The sequence below is a fragment of the Poecilia formosa genome, unplaced genomic scaffold (assembly GCF_000485575.1).
Source record: "Poecilia formosa unplaced genomic scaffold, Poecilia_formosa-5.1.2 Scaffold383, whole genome shotgun sequence".
NCBI classification, from domain to species: Eukaryota; Metazoa; Chordata; class Actinopteri; order Cyprinodontiformes; family Poeciliidae; genus Poecilia; species Poecilia formosa.
Window position 1 is genome coordinate 211079 of NW_006800322.1, and position 27943 is coordinate 239021.

The following is a 27943-nucleotide window of genomic DNA, read 5'->3' on the forward strand; positions in this document are numbered from 1 at the left end:
GTTTTTTCTACCAGTCATGGAAACTCAAAGCGGAAACAAGTGAGCTGCATTAGCTCCTGGAAATGTGACGTCAACGCCGTAGGTGCAAAGAGCCCGTTGTGTCCTGATTTGATGGCATCTATAATCCAACTGTTACATTTGTTTCCACCTTAAGATTTTCTATAAGCAAAGACATGCCGACTGTAAAATTATTTAGGTTGACAAATATTGGGGCCTGCCATGCATTGCATGGAGGCATTGAAATGCCTTGCAAAGCAAGGAATCCATGCATTGCATGGCAGGCACCTACTATTCTACACCTCAAAATAACTGCCGCTTCCCTTCATCGCTAATGCGGCTCATGTCGCTGCGTTTCCACTCAATACATATATAACAAAACGTGTGGCTCGATCCCGTGAGGGGTGCTATTACTTTTGTTGTCATTTTGAGTAACCATGGCAACATAATTAGTGAAAAATGAGCCAAATTCAAATCAAAACAAATTCTGACACTCTTTTGTGTCAGTTAGACTCAAAACAGAGTTAAAATTTTATCTGCCCCTCTGTGTCTCACTCACACATGACAGATTTCAGAGAGGATTAATTACCATAGAAATAGAACACTGAGGAGAGCAGAAATGTAGAGAACTACAGAGACGGAGGAACGCTCAGTTCCTACAGAGCTTCCAGTTAGAACTACAGAGACAACACCTGACTAGAGGAAAACTTACTACAAACAAAATGGCAGAAGAGCAAATAAGGTAAGTTCCAAATGCCCTTAAACTGACAACCACTTTGACTGTCAAAATAAGAGCAACACATACCCAATAAAATAACAGCCATCACATTTTTCATAGCAGGTATTTGCCATTTTGGGCATTATATGACTGGTTTTACTCAAGGGATTAGTGAGGCCTTTTAAAATGAAGCTTACTGAAAATTTTAAAATAAAAGCCTCAATATTCCTCTCACTTGCAAAGCAAGGCTAAAGTAAAGCTAAAATAAGGCTAAAAGGCTTATGTTTTTTGAATAGTAACAATATTTGTTGTTAAACTGTTGCTAAGAGATAAGCGCATTTTCTGGTAACGAAGTGCCACGAAGTAAACATCTGATTTTTACTTTTGCAAAATTTAACAACTGTAAATTTCTTGTGTCTAAGCAGATAAGCAGTGTTTCAAAAGAGCTTGTGTTTTATAAGCAATAATACTACTTGTTATTCATTTGGTGTTAGGAGATGAGCATTTTTTTTTTCTGGTAACGAAGTATAAATCAGATTTTTACTCTTGTTGAATGTCTGTTTTATAATATATTTGCCAATGGAAAAAGAAAACATATTCGCTTTTCTGCTAAATACACCAACTACACAATTCTTGTTAAGTAGTAAGTACTGTAAAATAAGTAGTACTTAAAAAGAGCAGAAGAAATCTTATGTTTTTTGAACCATAATATTTGTTGTTAATCTGTTGCTAAGCGTTTTCTGGTAACCAAGTGCCACGAAGTAAACATTTGATTTTTACTTTTGTAAAATTTAACTGTAAATTTCTTGCGTCTAAGCAGATAAGCAGTATTTCAAAACAGTTTATGTTTTATAAACAATAATATTACATGTTATTAATTTGGTGTTGAGAGTAAAAATCAGAAGGCAGTGCATTAACATTAGCACAAACATTAGCAGTGCACTGCTAGCAGACACTAGCAGTCTAACTGTAGCCTTTCCCTATAACAAGCATCTTTAGTTATTTTTTATGCATTAGCTATGTTTAGTATACTGAGTGGAGGAAGTCAATGTAAGACAACATGCTAGTGATGCCCCACATGCTACTGACAGCATTTAGGTTAACATTAACATTTTGGCAAATTTCAGCTTATAATTAATTTTAACATACTGAATTCAGTAATTCCATGTTACTCTACATGCTATTGAGTACGTTGTAGCTTACTTTAGCATTGATGCTAATTTTTTAGCATCAGAATGCTGGGTTCCAACCAACGGGTACACTTTGGCAGTTTAAATTTCTTCAGAAATTTTCTATTTAAGCAACTAATTTTCTATCCATGTGTCTAACTCCTTTGAATTGCATCTTGCTCATCCTCACCAGAAGTTGGCCTTGGTGAACTGCTCCATGTAGAGCTGTTCATCTGTGAAGGGAGCCAGGTGCACGTCTCCGATGGTGGGGAACATTTTACCTGCAAACACACAGCAGCAGCAGAAAGTCAGAAAGACAGGGGCTTTCTATACAGCTGCACATGTGCAGAACCTGTCACAGTATGCGTTTAATCCAGAGTCCCCGACCTCCTCACCGTTGGGTTTGAGGAACTTCTTGGCATGCAGGTAGCTCTCCAGCATGCGCTCATTGAACAGCATGTAGCCCATCGGTTCTGAGATGATGATGTCCACCTGCTCTGGCAGCGACACCTCTTCCACCTTCCCGGGGATCACCACCACCCGCTCACTCAGGCGGTTGCTGTTCACCAGCACCTGCAGGGGAAACACGGAAACATGTTCTCTAAGAACTGATTCTGCAGTGCTCCACAGGCTGGACTCTAAATGGAACAGGTGTGTATAAAGGTTAGAAAAGTGCAGCGATGCAGCAATAAATCAGTGTGACTTGGGTTGAAACAATTATTGGATAACTGTCAGCTAAATTTAGAAACCGATTAATCATTAACTGGAGTATAAAAACCCAAAAAACAGGCAATTTGCTTGCAAAACTGTACAAAAAAAATACCTTTTGCATTTAAGATAAAAGATTCTTTGTAATTCTCTTCTCTCCAGAACTCCTCAAGTGGTAGTTTTACCTTCACCTGATTCCATTTCCCCTCCCCCCAAAAAAATCTCCTATAAGAACCTTTTTCTATCCAACAATTAATCAGTAAATTCAAACCATAACCAATAGATCAGTCCTGTACTGATGTGCAGTCTAGCAGAAAGAGCTACAAGTATTTATTAGTTGCCTACTGATCTGTGCATCAGTGTATAAATGAGTGTGTCTGTGAGTGTGAATGCGTGAACATGACTCTAGCATAAAGAGCTTTGAGAGGTCAAAATGATTGGAAAAGTGCTGTATAAGTTCAGTCCATTTACAATTTTACCATTTAGCTGCAAACTTGGCTAAAAATGATCAAGCATTGACTACAGAAATTCTGTTTAAATTATTTAAAAATGTTGTTACGTTATTTGTTAATGTATTTCTAATATTGTATTAAAAAAAGATTTTAGTGGTATAGATGAGAAATCTGCTTAATGTGACAATATTTTTGATCCAATTAATCAATATCTTGATCAATTACTAAAATAATCGTTTCATTAAAAACTTATAAAGTTATCTATTTGACCAGCCCTGACTGGTGATCAGCTGGTCCAAGTAAAACTGATCAGTGAACAAAGCATCACAAATTACAGTCATACTGACTGTAACAGCCTTCTGTGTGGACACTGTTGCTGAGTGAAGATAGCTCAGCTGTTGCTCTGTCAGTATGAAGTCAGAATGTGGAGCTTCCTGACAGGAAGCAGCTGTTCATCCAGACCCTTATTGCAGCTGATAACAGGAAGGAGGAGCCGTTTTATCCTCCAGCAGAGTGCGGTCTGCCTGTCTGGGAACATGATGGATTAGGAGACACTGGGAATCTTTAGAAATCTTTAGTCAGAGTTCGGCTGATTCTACAGGGAACACTCACACTGAGGTCTGCAGCTAGTAATGCCTGAGCTAAGTGCTAATATATAATGCTGAAGACTTTAGTCATGCTGTCAGTCTTCTGTTCTTTATAAAGACATCTGAACCATAACGCTGAGAGCTTTAATGGATCTGTAGATATTCAGCAATGCAGAGAGACACAGCACTACAAGCTGAGAAATCGCTTTGATTTTACTACCAACATTTCGTTATTGGAGCTCAATTTGAAGCTCATGTGGAAAGCAGAAAAAGTAGTTCCTTGTATTTACAGTTAAACTGGTATTGGCAGATTTGATTGTATGCCTTGTAATCCACTAATAGTCAGCTAAAGGAGGAGAAATGGGAAGCAGATCCACCTGGCTGTGACCAAACATTGCAGGCATCAATCCTACATGATGTTGGAAACGGTCCAAGAGAGTAGAACAGTCAGAAAGTTGGAAACACAAGTTCACTTGACCTCTAGAGTCTGGCAGGTAAAATGGAAACAATACAAACTACTGACACAGAAACCATGCTGGGCAACTCAGTGACGCAGAACTGGCAGCAGGCGTAGGCTTATAATGGGGAGACGGTGTTTGGAATATTGAACAGTGGCAGAAAGCAGTTGGTTAGCTCAGAGCTCAGGATAGGTAGAATAATGACAGGTAGCACTGTAGCATGGAGATAGTTCTCTCCCTGAGGATCAGTCGGGATGGCTGGGCTCCACTGAGCAGAGCAACATGATACCAGCAAACATGTTCATCATGTAGCTGCTGATTGCCTCTAAATGTACTCCGCAGAAGGAAAGCGAACCCAAACAGAAAATGGGACCAAACTAGACCTGAACTTAAAGTGATGATGTAGCCCACAGGTGTCAAACTCCAGTCCTGGAGGGCCACACCTGAATAGAATAATTAGGTCATTAAGGCTCTGGAGAACTTGTCTACACAAGGAGGAGGTAATTAAGCCATTTCATTCCAGTGTTTTGTACCTATGGCACATCTAAAAACTGCAGGACAGCAGCCCTTGAGGACTGGAGTTTGACACCCCCGATGTAGCTTATTCTGCTTATTCTAGGGATGCACTGATCCACTTTTTTCACTTCTGATACAGATATCTGAGACTTGGTATCAGCCGATACCAAGCGGATATAGAACGACAGTATTGAATGACCTAAAACGCTTTTTTTTTTTAAACAGATGTATAAATATACTAAATTACAAATGTATCTGATAACTCTGCACCAGTACAGCTCACTTAAACACACCAACAGCTTCACAATCTTGACCAAACATGGAAAAACAACAACTTTTATTTGTTCAGTCAGTGCAATTAGGAGAACAGCCAATAAATAATAATAAACATTACGTAGCTCAGAGCACAAAACATAGAGCCAGACTGGATAGATCTGCCCTTATGGATCGGACACATCATCACCAATACCAAATTTGGAATTTTTTCAATATTGTAACTGATACAGATATCAATATTGGGTTGGTAAATCTTTAATTTATTCAGTCTGTATCCCACTGACAGACAACAAGTTCTCTAAGATCACCAGAATATAGAGAGGAGCTGGTGTGGTCACATCTGTCTGTGATGACCCCTCAGTCTGCAGCTTTAAAACATGGTCAAATTAAAACATTCACATTTGTTCCACCATTTTTCCAACTGGCTAAAACATTGACAGTATCAGATTAGACAGTGCCAGACACATTCATTGGCACCCCTCCTATACATGTGCAAAAATCTGCATCATAATCTCACACTGAACATTTAAAACAATTCTACCTTTAATTTACGGACATTTATTCAGAGAGGAAGGATAAATCTGGCTTTAAGCATTAGTTCCTAACAAATTCACTAGCGGCTAAATTAATGGCACCCCTAGCCACTCCCTTTAGAGAAGTGTCTCATTTCCAGTCCTCAGGGACTAAAACCCTGATTCTTTTAGACGTGACTGTTCCAAATCACCTGACCCAAAAGACTGCATGACCTCCTCTGCATGCTGCAGAAGCCTGTGAATCACCCACTTATTCAAGTGGCAGAAGGGAGACACCAACATGCAGGGCAGCACTTCCTCAGGACTGGAAGCGAGAAACAATCCTTGACAAGGAATGTAACTGAATCTTTGTTTAAAAGTAGAACTGACTTGATTGAGCTGATGAGTTTTTTTGGCCTCTTCTAGTCAGTAACTAGTGACTCTGTTCACTGGACTGAGGAGAAGCCATGGTTATTTTTATTTTCAAAAATAACCATGGCTTTTTATTGTTGTTGTTTTTTTTTTACATATTTATTAAAACTGTCACTGTCATGACAGCATGCTAAGTAACCACAACAGAGTCTGTCATCAATGCTAAGGCTAGTCGGTAAGTTTTCTTCGCCATTAACACAGTGAGCAGCGATTACATGAGGATGACTGACAGCAACAAGCCCCTCCTCCTGGCTCTGATTGGTTGTTTTTGATCAGTGCATTTGTTCAGACGGCAGTAGTAGCTTAGGGAGGTGGAAGAGATCCATCTTTTCACAGATTATCTGTCTCATGTCATACTGTCATGACATGGTGACAGTTTGAACAAATACGTCAGAAACATGTTTTTTTATTTTTACATGATGTAGTTTTAATGTGCAGAGTGGCATCAAGGGACATTTAAAATATCAGGAGACTCTACATGCAGCCTGCTGTACTCTGACAGCAGGCTGCATGTAGAGTAATGTATGTGATGAACTGGTCATCACATACATTACAACAGTAAGATGAACCAACTCCTACAGGCAAAAAAGACTTTAGAGCTTCTAGAATGTAGTTCCACGGCTGTTATTCTTTAACGTGATTTCTTCCCTTCAATAAATATACTCAAATTAAAGTTTTTGTTTTTCTGAAATGTTCTATATGCTGTTACGTTGCTGTGCTAAAAAGATCAATTTTATGTTTTCTTTATCCTCTTTCCCCAGGGTGCCAGCAAACATGGGCACCACTGTAGCGGTTACAGTTCCTACAGACAGGTACGCACCTCAGCATGCTGAGCCATGGTGCTGGCCTCCACTGCATACACCTTCCTGGCCCCAGCCTGGGCCGCAAAGAACGACAGGATTCCTGATCCGCAGCCCACATCCAGAACCACCTGGAGAACAGGAGGGAGACTCAATGTCAAGGTGAGCCACAAGTCAAAGCATTAGTTCTACACAGACAATGTGGCTGGTTTCTGTACACCAAAGAAAGCATGGAGGCAGACTTTAAGGAGCTCTCATGAGGAACTGGTGAACAAACAATTTGCTTCTTGTTTGGGTTTCATTTATTCATTTTTATCCCTTTCCAAGAGCCAGCTGCTTAGAGCTGAACCTGACGGCTCAGTCAGTGCTGGAGGTTACCTTGTCCTTGAAGTCTGTGTGGTTCTGCAGAATGGCCCGCTGGTAGGTTCCCGTCCGGACGTAGTCCTGCATCATGTTCTGTTGCTGTGAGAGGTAGCCGTAGAACTGCCGGAACACCAAACAGGAAACGGTTTTAGAGAACATGAAAGTTTCATCAGAACAGACTGCTTCACTTTCAGCTGGCCGTCCACCCAGGCTCAGACTCCAACCGGGAACCAGCCACCAGCTCTGACCTGCTCCCTGTCTTTGAGCTGTATGCCAATCAGATCCACGCCTCTTCCTCCACATGTTCGCTGTGTCCTTGAATCATGTAGGGCTTTCTTTAAAGGGGCAGTTTGTGTTCTCCAGGCACATAGTGTCATTTTATATCACAATCAAATAGCTGTTACCTTCAGTTGCTACAAAATGCTGTATGACAAGAACTGCTCTGTGAGACTGGAAACTACAGCTCTGAGGAGGAGCCGTGTCCCGAAGGTGGAACTAGGTCCACCCAGACTTTTGCACAGCTAAATGGTTGCCATGGAGATTAGAGGATTTCTCCAATATACATGAAAGAATCAAGGCAACACTAAAGGTGTGTTTTTAATGAGGAAACAACATTATAACATGATGTCAAGCCGACACCGCCCCTTTAGCCAAATGTTTTATTTCAGCTATTCATGAATATTAGTCCTGTCAACACATTTTCCATATATGAGCTGATATTACTACACTTCCTAATAAAATTACATCAAAGTGAAAACTGCCTTTCCAAGAGGAAACATAAGAAGTTTAAGGGCTATAAATACTTTGGCAGGGCTCTATAAGCAAAGGAGTTACTTTCATGTCACTGAACCAACCAAAACAAAGACAAAAAAGACAGGAAAATAAGAGCTGGGTAACAAATCAATGTTATTGATTAAATGAATTATGATGATTGAATTTCTGGAAAGTCTGCATTTTTTTCTCCCACCAATAAACTTGTTGGGTTTCTGTAGTTTCAAATTCAGGACAACTGAGAAGAGGGAAGACTTGGAAAAAAAACAACTTTTGAAAATATTTTTGTCACTTGTAATCTCTTTTTAAGTTTCTAATCTAAAATGGGATTTGGCATAACAAAAATCAGAGATTTTATTTTGGAAAGTGATGCTGGTAACCAGGGGAACCAAAGCAGAGCATTTAAACACATATGTAAAGACACATGTGTAGCAGAGTTTGGCCACCAGAGTGCAGTGTTCCTTATGTTCTGTGAGAAAACATCTGCTCACTGGCTCCATGCAAACACAAATTCAATTCAAGTTTATTCCATCAAGGACAGCACATTAAACAATGTTGCATGTTAAAAACAAAGCAGCCATTGTTTTGTACAAAGGTTTTCTAGCCACAGGCTAATTCGCAAACCCAGCCTTCTACACTCAGACCTAAAACCTTAAAGAAGAGCCTGAGGTTTCCTCTCTGTGGAGCCTGAGATGTCTGCCACTAGAAGGTCGGTGCTGGGATGAGAGGTTGTCAGAAAGCTGACACTGCTGTGCAGGTAGGGGAGGTGAGAACAGAAAGAATGGATGTGCAACACAGGATTTCAGAAAACCAGCCAGGTAGCTGTGTAGAAGCACTCTGCTGCTACGGTGACCCGGTTCTGTTCAGAAGTTCTGAGATGAGTTTGGAAAGATCAATAGCAGAATCTTGAAGAGAAAGAGTTTTCTGCAAAAAAAAAAGTTGAAGGGGCAGTATTTTGGGTTTCCCAGCCACTTTGTGCTGTAAAATGTCAAGTAACTATGTAACTTCAGTTCATAAACAAATGCTGTATCTAGGAAATTGGCTTAAAAGTAATTTGACTTTGTAATTTCCTACCTTGAAATTTGGTATCTGTTCTTTTAAAAACTCCTGCTCTGTCTGAAACGCCACCTTCAGGAAATCTTCACAACATGGCTCCTCTATTAACCCTTTAATGTTTTTACCGGCGTTTCACTGAGAAGTAGATCATATAAAAAACTCAGCAAATGCGCAGTTCCACCAAGTGTTTGCCAATTGCTGCTGGCTAGTCTGAAGGAGCTGACTGGGAGTTTTGGGGGATTGGTTGCTCTGTGAGCCGGAAGCTCACAAACTTGGAAGCTGCAGGTCTGAGGAGCAGATGCGTCTTGAAGGTGGAGCTAGGTCCACCCAACTGTTTTGAACAGATAAATGGTTGCCTTGGAGATCATAGGATATCTAACACATGTATGAAAAAAATCAAGGCAAAATGCCAGGCATGTTTTTGATGAGAGAATAGCATTATAGTATGATGTAAAGTCCAAAAAAAGTCAATTTAACATGATACTGTCCCTTTAACCATGAGCGATGGTGACTGAGTTAAAGACCTAATGGTGAGAACAGATGGGATATGCTTCTTAGATTACATAATCCTAGATTTCAAATCTCTCAAGAGCACAAAGAAGTCCTGTAGAGAAATATGGAGAGAGGCTCTTTGTCCTGATGGTCTATTCTGAGACAAAAACTAAAAATAATCAGGCAGGTAAAGTGGAGGTGGGGGCTGGACAGTGTTCACTAAATACTTCAACAGGATAAAAAAAAACTGTTTTACCAAACATACCTTCCTCATTTCTAAAAGGCTCAGAGATCTGGGGTGCATTTGTTTTCCTCACCTGGAAATACTGTACAGCAGAGGACTCCTCTGTTCTTTCACTGAAGACGGAGTGCTCACCAGCATGCCCCCGGCAGTTCTTCAGAAGGTTATAAAAGGACTGAAAGTCTGCAGCAGAGCACAAACACTGACGTCACCAGGACTAACCTGAGCTTCCACAGCAACTTTCCTATCAAACTCATATTCATTCAGCATCATGTTTGTCTGCAGCCAGGTGAAGCCCACCGGCTGCCTGGTCTCATGGTGCTGGTTTTACCTGCGGGCGAGGAGAACTGCAGCAGCACGCTGTTGCAGCCCAGAGTGATGATGAACGACTGCTTCCCTACGCGGCTGCACTCTGTGTCACGAGAAACTGAACACTTGAACACACTCGTCTCCTCTCCTGCAGACACACACAAGGACATGCAGTGAATTTAGAGCGCTGCGTTAGAAACAAATCAGCAAAAATCAGCCAATAAATCCGTTTCTAAACCAGGACAACAAAAGGCTGATGATGGAACATTGATGCCTTTACAATGTTTGAGTGGGAGAGAACATTTCAGCAATTAATGGCACCCCACAGGCTGAAGATGAGTCACAACGGCCAACTTTAAAACCGCTCCAACAGGATCGATGCAGATTTTCCACAAAACGATGAGTCAGCAGGTGGAGCATCCTGGGTCGTTATATAACGAGAACATTAACATTGTTTCAAACACAAACATTTTAAGTAAAAAGTAGCACTTTTACTGTGGTACACCACCTCACAAAGTGTTCACACCCCTTCAGCTCTTTCACATTTTATCACAGTTAATCTCCTGCACTGGGATGTTTTGGACAGGCAAACAAAGAGCTGCTGATTGTGGCATACAAGCAAAACGAAGGGCGTTTTGAGAGTTTGCTACAAATAAAAATCTGAAAAGTGTGGCATGTGTTAGTATTCAGGCCCACTGAGTCACAGCTCTGTGAAGTGTATTGTGTGGCAGTTTTTATGGCAAGTCTGTGACAGTTTATTTCCACCAAAACTCAATTTTTGCCAAAAGAATTTATTTTTTTTGACAAAACATCCTTGGAAAGAAAGAGGTGGTGGTTTTGTTGCCAGGATATGGGACAGAGTCAAATTGCTTTCTCTTTTGCTAAACCTAAGTCATGAAACCAAGTTGTTAGATGTTTCAGATTCTCAATTGATCTTAGGCCTGAACTTTGACTGGACCATTCTAACAAATGAATAAACATTAATTTTTCATTTCACAATTATTCACTACTTTATATTGTGGAACATGTACAGCTTGCTGTTGGAACAGTGTGGGACAGAATGTGTTTGATACACACTGGAGTTATGAAAACAGGTTTTTCCAAAACTCTGTAGTTGTGTGTTGCTTCACTCAGTGACGTTCAGTGTCAAGGCTCCTTCACTGTTCAGCAGTCACGCACGCCTCATTCTAAGATGAAATGGAACCATATTTCTGACTGGCCTGACAAGATGCATTTCTAAAATCAAGCCAGAAATCCTCACAGTACATTTTCTATAACACATTTCCCTCAGTGTATCATCAGCCTGGCGGGCCACCAGGCTTTACTTGCCCCTCCACCGGCTAAGCGTGGTTTGTTTATTTTAATTTGGGTTTTTTATACATCAGTCACAGTAAAGATGAGGTAAGCTAGGTTTATAGTTGACGCATCAAACTGGGAATGAGGAGTTGCACACCAAATACAACATCCGGTATCTGACCCTTGACCTCTGACACTATAACTTCCAAGTTATGATGCTGGCTCGTGCGCCTCCAAATGTTTTTAACTTAACATTTTTTAGCACAAAAACATGGTGAGGAGCTGGTGGGCTGCCACAGTGCCCCCAACACCGGGCTCAGCAGGTTTCCTGGGAAAAACCCTGCATTTCCATATGCAAATCCCCCTGCAAGCATTAAAGCAGTGAGGATGTTGAGCAGGCTGAGTCACAGCTAATCCAGTCCCTGATAGAGATGCTGGCTGAGGGTAGCCGCTAAGCACCTGTACAACAGATCAAGTAGAAAGGAGGAGCTCAGATGATCCCGTCTTTAGCCCTGTGTGTTTATTACAGCAGAGCAAAGCTGAGCAGTAAGCAGGAGAAAAACTGAATCCAAATGATGTAATCACAGGCCAGAGGGGCCTGGATAACAGCATGAAACCAAATACTGCAGTTGGTTTGTTTGTTTACTAGGATCCCCATCAGCCATCATCATGACAATGGCTACTCCACCTGGAGTCCACATCATAACAAGATCAGTAACACACTTTATATAAAGTTAAAATAATAAATCTCCATTTAACACTTTGTAACATGAATTAATCAGGTGTTACATAGAAACAGTGAAGGAAGGAGTTCCATGTTCTCAACCGACTGTTGTCTAGTATTATTATCACATCATAGAAGATGAAACAGCAATTATGTATCACAATTATCTAAAGTGTGACTTAAAAAAGTTAATTATTCAAAACATTTGGTATTTTAGATCTAATATTCTTTAAAAACAAAAGAACAAAGAAAGGCGATGTCAACCTGATCTGTATCTGGACGAGTTCAGGATGAGACCCGCTGTCTTATGTTGGACTAACTGTAGTTTGTTCAAACAGGACCACACCATGGGGCAATGCTGCAGCCAAGATAAGAAGCTGTGTTAACTCGAGAGATTAATATTAAGAATGACAACACAAGCTACTTCCTTCTAGATGTAGAACAGTACAAATCAGCACTAACCACTCCACGTTATGTGGTGTGCACTCACTTATTGTACATGAGCAATAATCACTGGTAGGTTTAGGGAACCATTCATTTCTCTCAACGTTGTGGTAGTAATGTTAACATTGTTCCATGGATGTTGGTGAGGGGCTTTAGGCAATAGGAATACGTGATATAGACAGTGGACGTTTGGCCTACAATAGAGCACTGTAGTCTACCGGCTAATCACGTTAATGCTTGTTGATAATGTAAACACCATCAAATCAGAGCAGCGGGAATGGCTGAGAGAACAAGGGAAGTTTAGACTTTTGCCTTAAGGTGGCGCCACAAAGCTTGTTAAAAAGGCATGTGCTAAAACATCAATTATCTGAACCTGGTTTGTGTTTAAACTAAGGCTGTCAACGTTAACGCATGCCATTACCTAAAAAAGTTTAGTGCGTTAGCATTATGTCTATCTATTAACGTAGATTAATCACATTACCTATTTTGACCTAAAAGCTTCTCTTCTGTGGAGGGTCTCCTGGTTCACAGCCATCTGGTACTTGTAATGCAGAGTCGCAAACACAAGTGAAAAGATGAGCAAGGAGTCGGACTGCTATGTTCAGCGGCAACTTTTGCTTTGAAGAAACACCGTGATGCTGACACTTCGTATGCGTAACAGTTTTTTTCCAGACACATTGTGATGAGTGCCTCATCAAAATCATCAATACACATCAAATGTTGATAAATGTTTCTTATATTATGGTTCTAAAGCAACTCTAAACAGGAGGGATTTTTATCTAGATTTATAGGAACTCAGTGTTTCGGCTGTTTTGCAGTTTTCTGGAAGTTTGTTCCAGATCTGTGGTGCATAGAAGTTGAAAGCTACTTCTCTATGTTTGGTTTTGGTTCTGGTTCTGGAGATGCAGAGCAGAAGCAGAACCAGAAGATCTGAGAGGTCTGCAAGGTCTGTAATGGATTTGGTGATAAGCTGTTCAGTGATTTATAAAATAAAGTCCACTCGTGCAAACATTAGGACCAAACACAACTTAACATATTTTAAAATTGATTTTTGAGCATTTTGAGGAATGCTGATTCTCTATAGAATCAGTTTTTTTCTGCACTTCTAGAACAGACACCACACATCCTGGACACAAACTATTTAGACTTTTGCCTTAAGGTGTCGCCACAGACAGTTTTTTCCCTCAGGCCTTCCCTGATTAACAAAATGAACAACTTGCAGCCAGAGCAGCCAGCTACTCTGCTGGGAAACAAAATAAGCATATTAGCACTGCAGCAATCCACACATGGTCATACCATTTCTTTTAGCCCTCATTTCCTCAAACTTTAGGTATTTCTACTTCATGTTTGGATGCTTTGAGCGCTTGAAACCAAAGTCAAATCCCTTGTTTGTGCACACAGTGTGTCGCACAGGTCTAACGTGCAAGTAAACATGTCTGTTGCAATAAGCAACTAATCACATAAATAAACAGGAGCTCAATAATTTCCATTCTGATGATTATTAGTTCTGAAGAACAATTTTGTTTAGAGTTCATAATCCATTTTATCTATGGTTTCAGTTGTGTGTTGGTTTTTATTTCCTTTTCATTTATTGTTTTTGGTTGTCGTTTTATTTTGGATATTTAAAATGTTTTCCAGTTCCACTATAGAGTGTTCTGTACAAAATTCAAGCTTATTAGTCTTTGAGAGGGCAAAAACTGTGTGAATACATTATTGTTTACCGCAATAATTACTGGGAATTTATCGTCCAGCAAAATTTGTTATAACATGTTTATGTGTAACACGTGTTCTACAGAGTGAATCAGCAGAAAAGAAGAAGAGTTGTGATGATGTTTAGAGCCCAGACTGTGGTGGCTGTCCAGCATGTGGAAACAGCGATGTTCAACAGCCTGTCTGTCAATCATAACCTGTTAAATATGAATTAGAAGAGCAATTACTCTGTGACACGCTTCCATCTGAATATTTTTTACAAAACTAGTAAAACAACTTGGGTCATTTATCTCTTCCATCCATTTAAAACAGAACAGAGCGCCAACAATAAATGGAACCTTGGTAACTGGGCCAGCAGCGCTGAACAAAACCAACACTGGCTATTTTTACTTGGTCATTTTCACAAGCTCCCTTTTCTAGTGACCTCAGCCATGCTCAGTTTATTACCAGCAAAGCTGTTAAAGACATTAGAGAGGAGATAGCATCTGACTGTGCTTCACACAGAGACAGCTGGGCTGCAGAGAGCTGATCTCCTGCAGACAACTAAGAACAGAGTATTAGCATACAGCAGCAAGTTGCTCAAGTTAAAGAGTAAAACCTTTTAAAGAGTCAATTTACAAAAAAGAAGAAGAAAAAAAAACAGCAGCTTTAGGCCAGAATGTTGAGTGGTTTTATGTTTAAACAAATAATACAGATAGATGTAACTAATTGGAGCATAAGGGTCACTCTTAGGGCTGTAACTAACAATAATTTTAGTAATAGATTATATCAATTAATCCAACAAATTGCCACATTCTGTAGATTTTTCATTTAATCATAAACCTTTTTTTTTTTTTTACAGTGTTAGAAATGCATTAAAAGATGCAAATAAATAAGTCAGTTCCCTTTCTAAATCAGAAATTGAACATTACATTGCCTTTATTTGCAGCAAAAAAAGAGATCTGTAGCTAAAACAATAGCAACATGTGAAAAGGTCAGGCCTTTCTTATTGTGTTATCAGTACAGTGTAGAATCTGGAGATTCATTTTTGGATTAATGATTAATAATTGATAGCAAAAGGTGCCTAATATGAGATTTCTTTTACTTTTTTTTTACCACTCAAGTGGTTCAAATTTTACAATTTGAACCACTTGAGTTCTGAGTAGAACAGATTAATTTAGCACATTAAATCAAATGTATATTATGTTTTGGATAGTTTGAACTTAATTACTGTTCTGAGTGTGCTGCTGTTTCATCAAATGGCCTTTTTTAAGTCTGCATAGTCCGGTTAGCAAGACAGTAATTGATTAATCGCAATGAATTGATTATTAAACAAATTCTTTGTTTCAGCCTAACCTGAAAATAACAAAATAATACAAATTTACTGAAAGCTAGCCAATAATAATAATAAAAAAAAAAAAAAAATAAAAAAAAAAAAAAATCACACTGCTGTTAAGTTGTGGTTGAACAGACTAATTTAAAAACTAATGAAACAGACCTGGACTGCATTACTTGCAGCTATCTGTAACAACTTTAGTTTTAGTGAATTAAACTTTACAGCAGTGATTCTTGAGAATAGGGACAAAACAGGTCCTATGGATAAAGCAAAAATTTGAATAAAATATACACTAAATATAATTTTTTTTCTAATATCTGACTAAACTAACCTGGGTCATGTGAGCACAACAATGTATATTTTTGAGGTATTTCCTGAATATTTTTTTATTTTAAACATTGTAGTTGGTGGATGATGCCTGTAAAAGCCCTTGTCCAGGAGCAGAACTCAATACATTATAATAGTTTAAAATAATTAAAGAAATACTAAAATTATATATTGTGACAATTAAGTATAAGTAGTCATATAAATAATTATAGAGGTATCAAATTTAATTAAAAATCATTTTTATATATTTTCCAACTCCATTGAAATTTGTCCCTAGTTTTTGTCAACACCGTCAGAAATGAAAAGAATGTAAAAAAATCAGGAATTATTGGGGGGCACCAGAATTTCTGAGGACCCCATGACGTCGTCTTTTCTCTTCCTTTGCTAAGAGGGCTAGTTAGCTCTGGTTAGCATATGTTATTCTTTAGTTTTTTCTTCTGTTTTATTCCTAAGTTGCTTGTCACAACCATGATGTGTCAACTCCATTACTGACAATTTACAAAATTTTGATGAAATTTTGTGAAATAAAAGCTTAATTTTAGTATACTGTAAAGATTTCATGGACCTGACGAGCTACAATATGGCTTCCTTCAGAATAACATATAAATTGAGGTGGTATGGCTTTTTTTCCCAACTCCATCAGATGTCAACTCCATCAGAGTTTTTCTGACTCTTTCGGTGAAATTGTTGTCAAATCTCACTTAAATGTGCAATGAATTCATTTTAATGTATTTTACATGAATTGCATTTCTTCACATGTACCAAGTTTTTCATTCTACTCACTAGTTTGTCACAACCTTCAGTTCTATGTCAACTCCGTCAGATGGCCTTTTTGTTGTTTTTGGTTTTAAATAATATTTCTTTTGTTTCTTCACAAGCATTTGTCTGTAAAATGAGTAAAAATATCACTAATAGGGTCATTAAAAATTATTTTTTATTTATTTTTGTCAGATGGTGATGACAACGTTCTAGGTCAGGTCGATTAAAAATGTAATTTTTAAAAAAAATGTTGCAACTGGGAGCCTGCACCTTAGCATATTTACATTTCCTAAACATTATTTGTCATATTTGCATACATAAGATTGAGAAATAACACAAAAAAAAATTATGGGAAAATTAAAACCCATTTTGTCCCTATTCTCAAGAATCACTGAGCATATTCTATGTACTTTTAATGTCTGTGGGTGCAAAAGAATTTAATTTATTATCTCATCTCCTGGTTCTGTATAGATATTTTCATATATTTTTTGGTTTAAATTTCCCAGTCTGTTCATTGGTCTCTATTCCCTAGTAAGTTTTCTTGGCTGTGACATCACTACATTTACTGTGGAACTGTTCAACAAAATCCTGACTTTCAGCTAATCAATTTTGTCAATCCGCCATTTTAAATAGTCACAACATTACCACAAAATATCTCGATAAAACTTTAAGTCTATTTCACCCAGCCCTGGTCCTGTCTGCATTTTACCTCAAGGCACAAACATGTAGAAGCTGCTCCGGTCAAATGACCAGTATGATGGCAGCATCATGTTAAGATTGTTATGGTACAAAAATATGTGTCTTTTGCATTCCTTGTTCATGTCTGTTATTTTATAGTGCTATCATGTTTGAAATAAATAAAATAAGAAATTATATGGAGTTTATTATTCATATCTGTCAAAACTGACAGATGGTGTAAATTATGTTCCACACAGACCTCCCTCCTCCTCTAACTGTAGTCACTACAGAACTTCAGGACATGGACTCATTCAGAAGGAGAAAAACACAACTCCTTATGGATCACTTTAAAGACAGCTAACATTTAAATAAGCAGGTTAAGGTTATTTTAAATGGTCGTTCTTTGACCTGTGGAGGAAGTATTCAAGTTACTGCAACACAGCTATGTGTAAAGCCATAGGAAGTTCACACTGCCTTATTCCTGGAAAGGGCTCTTATTGTGAAGGTTTGCTGCATTGATGCTATAAATAGAGACACATCACTGTGTTATTGTTTTGACTGTACTGTCTAGCGTCAGCAGACCTTTGGACAAAACGCTGGCAGTCCAAGAAATCTGGAGTTTCACATGCTTCAATGTTTTCAGGTCAAACTCATTTTAACATCTGACAAAGGTAACCTTAGAAAACACAGAAAACTTCAAATTACGAAGCTCATTCTTCATAGTTTGATGATTCCAATCTGGTTCAATGTAGAAACATACTTAGCCCCATTTGTGAAATCATAAATTAGGTGTGATAAAAAATGTTTTTGGTTCCATTCTATTTTAAGTACCGTCAGACCTACAGACTGAACAAAGCACTTTTAAAAAAATCTAACACCTGACCACATGAAGTTGGTCACAAGATTTCAAACCACCACACTGTGCCCAGATTCAAAGAACTTCAATGAGGAAACAAAATGATTGATATCTATTAATGTGGAATCAGTGAGAAAAGCATCTCTGCCGGAGAACATGGAACAGAGGCGAAGCGTCCACAGACAGCAGACAACACATCAACAACTAAAACAAACAGGAAGCTCAGCAGGCCTCACATCATTTAAGGTCAGAGTTCACCAGGCTACAATAAGGCAGAGAGACTGGGGCAAAATGGCTTCCAAAATGGCCACTCCTGACCCAAAACAACGTGACGGCCCGGTTTGGGAATGTATCCTAAAGACTAACGAGTCAGATGTTGAACATTTTGGAATGTTAGCATTCCCTCTCATAGGACATAAAAACAAGAAAACAATTCAGAAAAAGGAACGCCACACTAACAGTTAAACACGGTGGTGGTTGTATGATGATCTGGGGCTACTGCTTCAGGACCTGGAGAACTTTCTGAACCAACGATTCTGTTCTCTATACCAGTGTTTTTCAACCACTGTGCCGCGGCACACTAGTGTGCCGTGAGTGATCAACAGGTGTGCCGTGGAAATGATCCAATTTCACCTACGGTACGTATTTTCCAGACTACAAGCCACTACTTTTTTCCTAAGCTTTGAACCATGCGGCTTAGCCCTGGACGGCTTTTTTTTCCAACCACCAGGGGGCTCTTTAGCATGAAGTGAATCATTCGAAGTCAAAATTGTAAATCAAAGAAGAACGCACTAATTTTCATTTAGAACAAGCACATGCTAGCAACAGGCACGAATGACAAATGTTTTCAAACTCATATGATGCAGTTTGAAAACTGCATCATATGTTTTCAAACATATGATGCAGCTTTTAAGTTGAGGAGTATCGATCTGGCATTACAGGATGGAAATAGAGCCGCTGCACGTAAACTCGGGGTGAACGAAACCATGGTTCGGCTTTAGAGACAGAGGACTGCATCCTTAATACATCCAGCAGATTTATTAGGACGCAGCCCTCTGCTGGGTCCTTATGGAAAACTGAGAGCAGCAGAGATACCAGCTGCTTATAGCCCAGTGCGGTTTCCAGTTGTTGTTATTTTTTTGTTTGTTTGTTTTATTTGAAGGTGCAGCTCATAGTATGGTGCGCTCTATAGTCTGGAAAATACAGTAATTGGTCTTAAAAGATTTTTTGAAAATCAATTAATTATCTGCAAATAATGCCATCTTCTAGTGTCTCTGCTGTAGCAGTGACTAGCGGTGTAATCATGTAATTTTCATACCACTAGATGGCAGTAGGTACAGAGCATTTTACATTAAAACAAGAGAATTAGTGATGCATGAATGTTACAGGTAGCGGTGAAAGCATCGTATCTAGCAAGACTGACGACAGTGATGGAAAAGACAGTGAAGCTCAGCAGTAGTTGGAAAGAACATGGGTCCATTTCCCAAACATGTCTGTGTGAAGTGAGCTTCTCAAGCCTGGCTACTATAAAAACTGAAACCAGAGAGAGACTGAGAGCTGTTGAGGAAGAGCTTTGTCTTTCTTCAATTTCTGCCAGGAAATCAGCTGTTTTCATCCGAACATGCAGAGGTTTCACACTAGGCGGGTAAAAAATACAGATATTGACATTTTGTACATGCAACTCTTCATATTGTAACAGTGAATATGAAGTAAAATCTTTAACAAATATTACTGCTTCTTTCAGAATAAGAATGATTTTCTGTATTCCAACTTAAAGAATGCTTGTGGATTAGTTTGTAAAAAAAAACTAATCCACAAGGTCAAACTAATTTAGTTTTCTACAACTTCTGTAAATTTAAGACCACATTGTTAAGAGCAATTTGAAATAAGAAATGTAAAATGTGATAAAAAATACATTTTTGTGTTTATTTGATTCCTATGCAAGAGACTTTGATAAGAATGATTATATATGTAATATAGGCGGCTACAGAGTATCTTTGTTTACATTTTTGGTTGGTGGTGTGCCTCGAGATTTTTTCAATTAAAATAATGTATCTCCACTTAAAAAATGTTGAAAAACACTGCTCTATACTGTCTCGACATGGTGACAATTTTGACAGACATGTCAAAATCATATATTTGTAAAAGTTACATACCGTTTTAAACAGGTTGTTCCTACTGGGAAACCCCCCAATGTGGCCAAATTAAAACAATTGTGCAAAGAAGAGTGATCCTTGGCAGACATCCCCACCAAAAGTTGACAGCCAGTTGCTTGGTGTAGGTTTGGCCATGTGTCTTTGGATGCCTTTTTCCCTTAATACATAAAATCCTCATGTGGAAACTGTTCAGGTTGTCATTATGACATGTTGATCTGAAACATTCACATGCAACAGAAAAGGAAGTACAGATTAAATCTGTAATGGGGCAATTACTGTTTTTCACTGAACAGTAAAAGTCAAGTGAAGCAGCAGGACTTAGACACAGGCCTGTCACAATAATCAATAAATCAATTAATTGCATGATAAATTAAAACAAACAATTTTCACCTGCATAATTTATAGTATTTCTCATTTTCTACCAAAAAATCGGTGATAAAAGTCTTCACTCTGACGACTTGGTCTCAACCAGCCCTTATTTTGAAGGACAATTTTGTTTACAAGGAAAAGTATCCATTTTACTTGTTGTTTCTGATTTGTTTATTTATATTGGATATTTAAAATGTCTTCCCGTTCCAGTGCTAAATGTTCAACAGAATTTAAAGTCTACTGATCTGTAAGAATGGGTTCCTGCATTATTATTACTTGAAAATGGCATTAAAACAACATTATTATCGTTTATTGCAATAACTTCTAGGACAAATGTCATTCAGCAATATTTGTTATTGTGACAGGCCTACTTGGAAATATGCCTTTATTGTATGTGTGCGTTTGTGTGATTTCTAATCGGAATCATTTGTCTTCCACACACCAGGAGCGAGTCAGGATGTGTGTGTTGTGAGTCAGGTGGAGCCTGTGGTCTTCAGAACAGTGGGCCTGATTAAAACCGTGAAGTCGCTCCCTCCTGCATCCGCTTGCTAAGGAGCTCACCATCAGCTGACTCATCACCGTCAATCTGCAATTTTTTTTTTAGCCGGAATAAGAAACTTGTGTGAAATTACAGCACACCGATTCTGATTCTCATTAAAGACACTCTGAAGGTGATATGCAGGTTTAAGTTGTAAAAGGACAACATCCATCGTAAAAGCTAATTAGAGCTAAAAACATTTTTATTCACATGATAAAGAAATTTTAGAACTCAAACAACCCATGAATGCAGTTATCAATGAAAAACTATCCAGAAAGAACTGAGAACAACTAGAACGGTCCTGCACACAGTATTAAAAAAAGGGATTGATTAAGCTGATCATAAGAAAAAAACTAAGTGCAGAATTCAGACCAAGGAAATAGCCTGCTTTCAGGGATCCCATGTAATGGACCTTACCAAGCTCCGCCCAGAAACGCCCCCTAAAATCCCACGTGGCTGCATGTCTCACAAACAAAGCCTCGCGGAGCTTAGTTTCTATGTAAACATGGCGTCTTTCACTTCGACTGACTCTCTGCAGAGTATTTCTGAGTCGATTAGTGTAGCATTTCTGCCGGATTTTCACAACATATCAGCCACGACAATGGACAGGGGAACAAACAAGTTCATGTCATCTTTTTTGGACGACATCAAGGTGTTTGAGTCACGCAATGCCTCCAACATTGTGCGCGTCGCAGCTAAATGCTACCTGTCAATGAGGAAAACAGCAGATCCTCACACCCTAAGCATAAATATAGCTTTGGTCAAGATCACTGATGCCTATTGTTCTTGCAAAGCTGGGTAAGTTGGGCATTCATGGATTTTAGGGTTACTTTCGAAATCAGTAATTTCTGTTGTTGGCAAATGTTTGAGTGTGTCTAGGCCTGACACACTGTACTCGGTGCTAGCGTGGCTAATACGATTACAGTTTAGTAAAAAGCCTTTTCAGGTAAAATAAAATCTTTAATGCATGTCAGATACGGTACACATTGCATATTGATCTGTTTAGCTAAAGTAAGACCGTGTAACAGACAGGCTTCAGGGTGTAGAAGTTGTATTGTACTGCCATTATGCTGTACTTAGCTAAAAGGTTTTCATAATGGATGTGTTAATTATTGACTCTTTTTTTTTCATTCACTAAACACAAAGAAAGCAAAGCAATAATACTTACACCAGCACACACTCCTTTGTTCTTATTGATCCTACGACGGTTGAGCTGCAAATGCGGTCGTGCACAAGCTTTGATCCAAGCAAGGCATCCCGTTTCAGATTTTGGAAATCTGTGAATTTTAGTTCCACAAATACGATCAGGATACCTGACATCGCCTGAACAGATTCCCCACTGACAGTGGAGAACCATTCTTTTTCGAGTCCTGACGCAAAAACTTTCTGCCAGTCTGCTAGTCCACAATATTAGCATGTGTTTACTACTGTGGCTGGGCATTAGCCAATGAAACGCGGCCCCTGTGGTAAGGTCCATTGTTGTAAAAAGCTAAATTTTAACACATTAAATGTAAATAGGAACATGTTATGCAACTACTTCAGTTTAGCTAGAAATGCAACTTGTCAGTATTTATTTTGGTAAGTTTATTCAAGAATGTTTTATAATTGACACTTTATCCACAAGAAACAGAAAAGCAGTTATTTAATGAAATTTACCAAAAATAAACATATATTAATGGATTGATTTTCAACATTTTACACCACAAATTCATTGCGTCTTATTTTAATGGAAATCAAACAGGTTTCATGTTCTCTTCCCGTATTCAAACTTTCATACTCCATTTGATATTCCCTTTACTTTTGTATTGTATTTTAAATTGACCGACTTCAATATATCTTAGGTCTATTTCTACAGATATATTGACGTTGGCTTTCGCCATAATAATAATAATGTTGCGCTGAGTATACCTTTTAAAATCTTTTTCTTTTTTTTTCTTTTTTGCATAACCGTAAACTTGGACAGCCGCAGTGTGTTGCTGTTTTTAATAGGGGAATTACATTAAGTGGGAAAATGTGCAGAGCAGCTCTGATGCTGCCTTCACGGCACGCATGAGGTGGCGGGCAAGGGATGAAGCCATTGTTCCAATGAGAACAAAGATGAATGCATAAGTAATGAGGGCCCAGTGTGACTACGCTACCAAATCTGCCTCTACAGCTTTAACATAAAACTACTACTTATAAAAAGTTTGAGTGTGCCATTAAATCCACGGTCCGATAAAGGCCACGCAGTGCGAAGCGCCGCCCGGACCGCAGAGCACAGTGGCGGGTCATAAGTGATATCTCCAGGTCTCTGCTGCGAATCAGTTCAAAGCGGCTAATTCAAGCTAAGCACTCTCCTACCTACCCGGCTCCCAGGGGAACAAAACTGATTCATGCCGACTTATAAAAACACAGCTTACACTATTACGACAAAATATAAATAAACAAAACCAAAGGTGTTAAATGGATACAACCACGTAAGCTTATCACATCACTGTTAAATCTAGGCTAGTGGTATTGTTTAACTAGCATGTTTTAGTTCACGTTATTTAGCAACCGTTCTTATCGTTAAACTACTCTACATGTTCTTGACCGCGTTATTCCAAGCAGTGAACTTCGTTGTATGGTACCTAAACCCAATGTGTTCAGGCTTCAGAATCCCAAATAAGCTACAAAATATTTAGTTTTCTTTACTTCCCACGTGACAAGTAAAGGGAAACGAGGTGGTCTCAAGATGGAACAGCTCCTTGTTGGCTAAAGCTACTGCTGGCCACATTAGCACTGAGCATTAGCAGTTCAATCAGGCCGACCTTCCAGAGAGCAGTTGTTAGAAACAAACAGTCCAACTCACCATTGGAGAGATTGATGAGGGCAGCATCTTGTGAGGTTTTCACTTCTAGCCGCAGCGGCTGCTGCTCTGAATGTCGCTGTATGTCTCCATTCGCGTCTCCGATAGAGAGCAACCGCACGCCGCGGAACACAGAGACCGCCATCTTCGATCTGGAAGTAGAGGCAGGTCGACGCCGCTCACGTCCAACCAAGCAGTGCTCTCTACTGGAGGCAGGACAGCCATCAATCCGATGAGCTGCTTCAACAGCGCCTCCTACCGGGCTTATCATGGTAGCACACAAACACAAGTAACTAATCGAAGATTTTTGAGTCACTTTAACATTTAATACTAAGTTAAAATGAAATAAATTCAACAACATTTCTAAGAATAAATCTATAGGTACTTTTTTTTTACCATACATTAAGATTTGCTTATTCATAAAAATTGGTATTAAGCAGTTTCTTTCCTAAATGCTTCACATTTGATCATTTTACAGCCATAGACTTTATTATTTATTATACAGGAAGCAATGTATAATGGCTAAGTGGAATAAAAAGGATATAGGCTTTCAAAATGCTTGACAAATTCAGGTCTGAAAAACATGGTGTGCATATTTATTTGTAACACAATACTTTGTAGAACAGAATTTTTCTGCAAATAGTCTTTTATTGTATGTCTGTACCAGCGTCATACATCTGGGACAGAAATTGATAACTGTTGTATGCAAAATGTTTCAAGCTCACTCATGTTAGGTGGAATGACTGCAAACATCAATATTCAGGCCTTGGTACAATCACGATTGCATTTAGGTCTAGTCTTTGACTGTGCAATTCTAACACATGGATATGCTTTGATTTAAACCGTTTTATTGTAGCTATGGCTGTATATATAGGGTTGATTTTCTGCTGGAAGATGAATCTCTGGCCCAGTGTTAAGCAGCTTGCAGTGTTAGCTGGTTTTCTCCCAGCATTCCCCCTGTATTTAGCTTTATCGATCACCTACCAACTCTGACCAGTTTCCATTTTCCTGCTGAAAAAATGTGTATAAAATGATTGCCCAGCAGACTGTTTCACTGTGAAGCTGCTGTTCAAGTGCAAAGTTATCAGGTGGCATTGCACCTGAAAACATGACAATGTCATATTTACAACTCAAATCTGACATTTTGTGATGATTAACAAATGCTGTTACTTAGTTGACAGTAGAAACATTATTAACATTTTGTTCTCTGTGTGATCTTGTAACGATGTAACAATTTTATTGTTTTGTGTTTTGGTCTCTTTTTTTGGATGTTTCAAAGCACTTTATAAGTCAGCGAACTAATATGTTACAATTGCAGAGAACTATTTAAAAAGCAGTTGAAATACAACAGAAAATAAGTGAACAAAATATCTCTTTCCATGAAGAGACAAATCTGTAAAGCTTACAATAGATCAGAAAACATTTGTTTAGCTAAATGCATGTCAAACTCTATTAAATTACTGAGAACTTTGAATAGGAAAATAAATATTTGTTGCTGTACTTTAAATGCTACTAAAGTAACTATTGCTGAATAATAAACTCACAAAGTGAACAAAAATATTCTAGCATGTTAAAATATTGTATTTTATGTCTCGGAATCTTGTAGGAGTAGAGCCTAATTCAATATCTAACTTTAGATTCATTCTGGAAAAGCTTTGGAAATGCAAAGAATTTTGGGGGATTATGCTTCACTGCAACATTTTTTTGTGGTCAAAAAGTCCTTCTGAAAACCAGCTGCAAGCAGTGGGGTCGTCTTCTTTATCTTCAAGGGCAGTGACACTTTGCTAAAATCCACAGGAAACTTTGGTTGTTCCTCTCTCCTTCGCAGCCCTACAGATAAAAGATGAATTGACATTTTTGTGAAGTTATTATCTCCAAAGACACCTAAAACAAAAAAGCCCTCTAAAACTGTAAAAAGATCTGCTGCTGTACTAGAATAAAATGTTTCATGTGGTCCCATTCTGGATGACATGTTTGTCAGAGATGACATCTCCATGTAACAGTAAAACACAAAACCTATGAAAAGGTCCTGGACAGAATCATGTTTTATTTGATTTTTAGGAAATACATTTTCAAATGAGACGTTTAGGGAACGAGGATATGAACCAAGTATCAAATAAACATCATGTGAGAAGAAAACAAGACATTTCAGGAAAGTGTGAATAATATTTCTTTGTGGAAAAGAGCGTTACACACACACACCTCAAAGCAGAACACATGACTTGGGAGGCCTGAATGGGTTATCACTGGAGGGAACCCCGGTCAGCAGCGGGTCTTTGTGAGCATTTTGCAAACAGAAGGTCTTCAGTTCTGTAGCTGCCTGAGAAACCTAGACAATACAGAAAATACAAGAGAGGACTGTTTGTTGATTATTAATATTCACTCAGGTGGTAAGAATGTGTGATTAAAACTGACCCAGTGTGGGACAGGACCCTCACTCGTACCTCAGCCGGGTTCATGAAGATAAATCGTCAACTTGTTAAAACTCCAGGGATTTTAGGTCAGAAAATTAGCTCAAAATAAATCTGCCCACCTTTAGTCTGGTGCATTGTCAATAAATTAGAATATTCATTAAAGTTAATTGATTTCAATAACCCAGTTCACACATTGTATAGATTAATTCTGCACAGACTGATGTTTCTGTTAATTAACATGAATTTCTGTTTACAGCCAAGGACAACACAGCATTTAAGGTGAGAATTGTACATCAGGTACATAATAAATCTTTTCATACTGGGGGCTTAATGGAAAGTAAGTTTAATACCTGCTTTAATGTTATTTTCAAAAGGTGCTTTAATCTGACAAAAGAGCCTCATCGAAGCAGATTCTCATTTATGGAATACAACATTATATTTGGGACAATTCAGCCGAACAAGAAAAAAGATGCAATGACATAAAAAGTATTAGTGCCCCTACACTAAAACTACAGCTGGACAATAAATAACTTATTATACATGACAATAGGCACGTGAGCAATACCAATAGATAGAATATTCACTGAACTCTGATCCAGAATCGCACAGCATTCTGGGGAATGTAGGCAGAGGACAAGCTTTAGCCGCTCAGCTTTTCACAGCAGCTAAGCAAGGCTGGTGGTATCAACTCATCACTCTTTGGTTGCCTCCCTTCATAACTGCTTAAAAATACAAAACAGAGTGGATGAAACGGTAAAGGTCATACCCATAGTGTGGCAGGATTTCAGATAGTTAAAACAAAATAACTTGTTGATAATTCTAGATATAGATTGACATCATCTTTTATCATGCCACATTTTTCAGCCATGTTGTCCAGCTTCAACTAAGACTAATAATTTGTTGAAGCACTTTTTAGAGTACATACAGTCTCCAGTCCTTTTAAGTACATCTTTCAGTATGCAGAACTTGAGTTGGGAACATTTGTCCGTCTTCATAGCTAACATGCTCCAGCTCTGTTAGACGCTGCAGGTGGACAGCCCTATCCAGCCCTGTCCAGGTCATCCTACAGGTCTTCTAATAGGCTTAGGTTTTATCAGAAGTCAGTGGGCTATTGGCAACGCTAAAAAAAAAATTCCTCTTAATTTTCAGCTTTCAAAAATACACCTTATACTGCAAACCTGAATGTTTGCAATAAAAAAAACTGTTGATGGTTTCCTCCACATTGGCTAAAGCAGAAAAAAAAACCACACCAGAGCATGATGCTGCCACAACTTTCTCTGACTTGGTGAACACCTGTTTTGGAGTATTACTTCAGTGTCAAATACGCCTTTTACAATTAAGGCCAAAAACAGTTGAACTTTGGTTTTATTCATTAAAGCAATCTTTCACTAAGTTTTGAGGGGATTTCAGCCAGGCCAGTCTGTGGTTTTGTAACTCTTTAATAGAACCGGACCATGAGAAGAACACAGCGGGTGATTGCTGTTGCATGTAAAACACAACCAGTACTCACTAGACATTTCTGTAGCTCCTTTCATTTTCTTCTTGCCTTTTCATTGGTTTCAGATCTACTCCTCTTCTTGATTCCCTTCTTCACTGTCTTTTGTTGTGCCCTGACTGATATCTTTGCCCAATAAGACCCTTTAAATGCTCTCAGCAAATCATTTCATCTAAAG

General features: G+C 38.6%; 2 protein-coding genes across 2 annotated transcripts in view; both read right to left on the reverse strand.

Annotated features, from left to right (window-relative positions):
* Window positions 1–24030, reverse strand: part of carm1 (coactivator-associated arginine methyltransferase 1) — a 33505-nt gene extending 9475 nt beyond the window's left edge. The window contains exons 1-7 of the mRNA XM_007575611.2: window positions 23860–24030; window positions 9880–10005; window positions 9625–9731; window positions 7004–7108; window positions 6646–6756; window positions 2280–2457; window positions 2075–2165 (exon numbers count right to left, since the gene is read on the reverse strand). Coding sequence (XP_007575673.1) covers window positions 2075–2165; window positions 2280–2457; window positions 6646–6756; window positions 7004–7108; window positions 9625–9731; window positions 9880–10005; window positions 23860–24001 — 860 coding nt within the window. The 5' untranslated portion in view covers window positions 24002–24030. The remainder of the gene's footprint in view (window positions 1–2074; window positions 2166–2279; window positions 2458–6645; window positions 6757–7003; window positions 7109–9624; window positions 9732–9879; window positions 10006–23859) is intronic.
* Window positions 24031–24323: 293 nt separating this feature from the next.
* On the reverse strand, window positions 24324–26315 carry LOC103154380 (guanine nucleotide-binding protein G(I)/G(S)/G(O) subunit gamma-5-like). The gene is made up of 3 exons (XM_007575642.2): window positions 26301–26315; window positions 26059–26185; window positions 24324–25686 (listed from the first exon to the last, which is right to left on the reverse strand). Exons 1-2 carry the CDS (start codon window positions 26313–26315, stop codon window positions 26060–26062), a joined length of 141 nt encoding a protein of 46 aa, XP_007575704.1. The 3' UTR covers window positions 24324–25686; window position 26059.
* Window positions 26316–27943: the final 1628 nt, after the last annotated feature.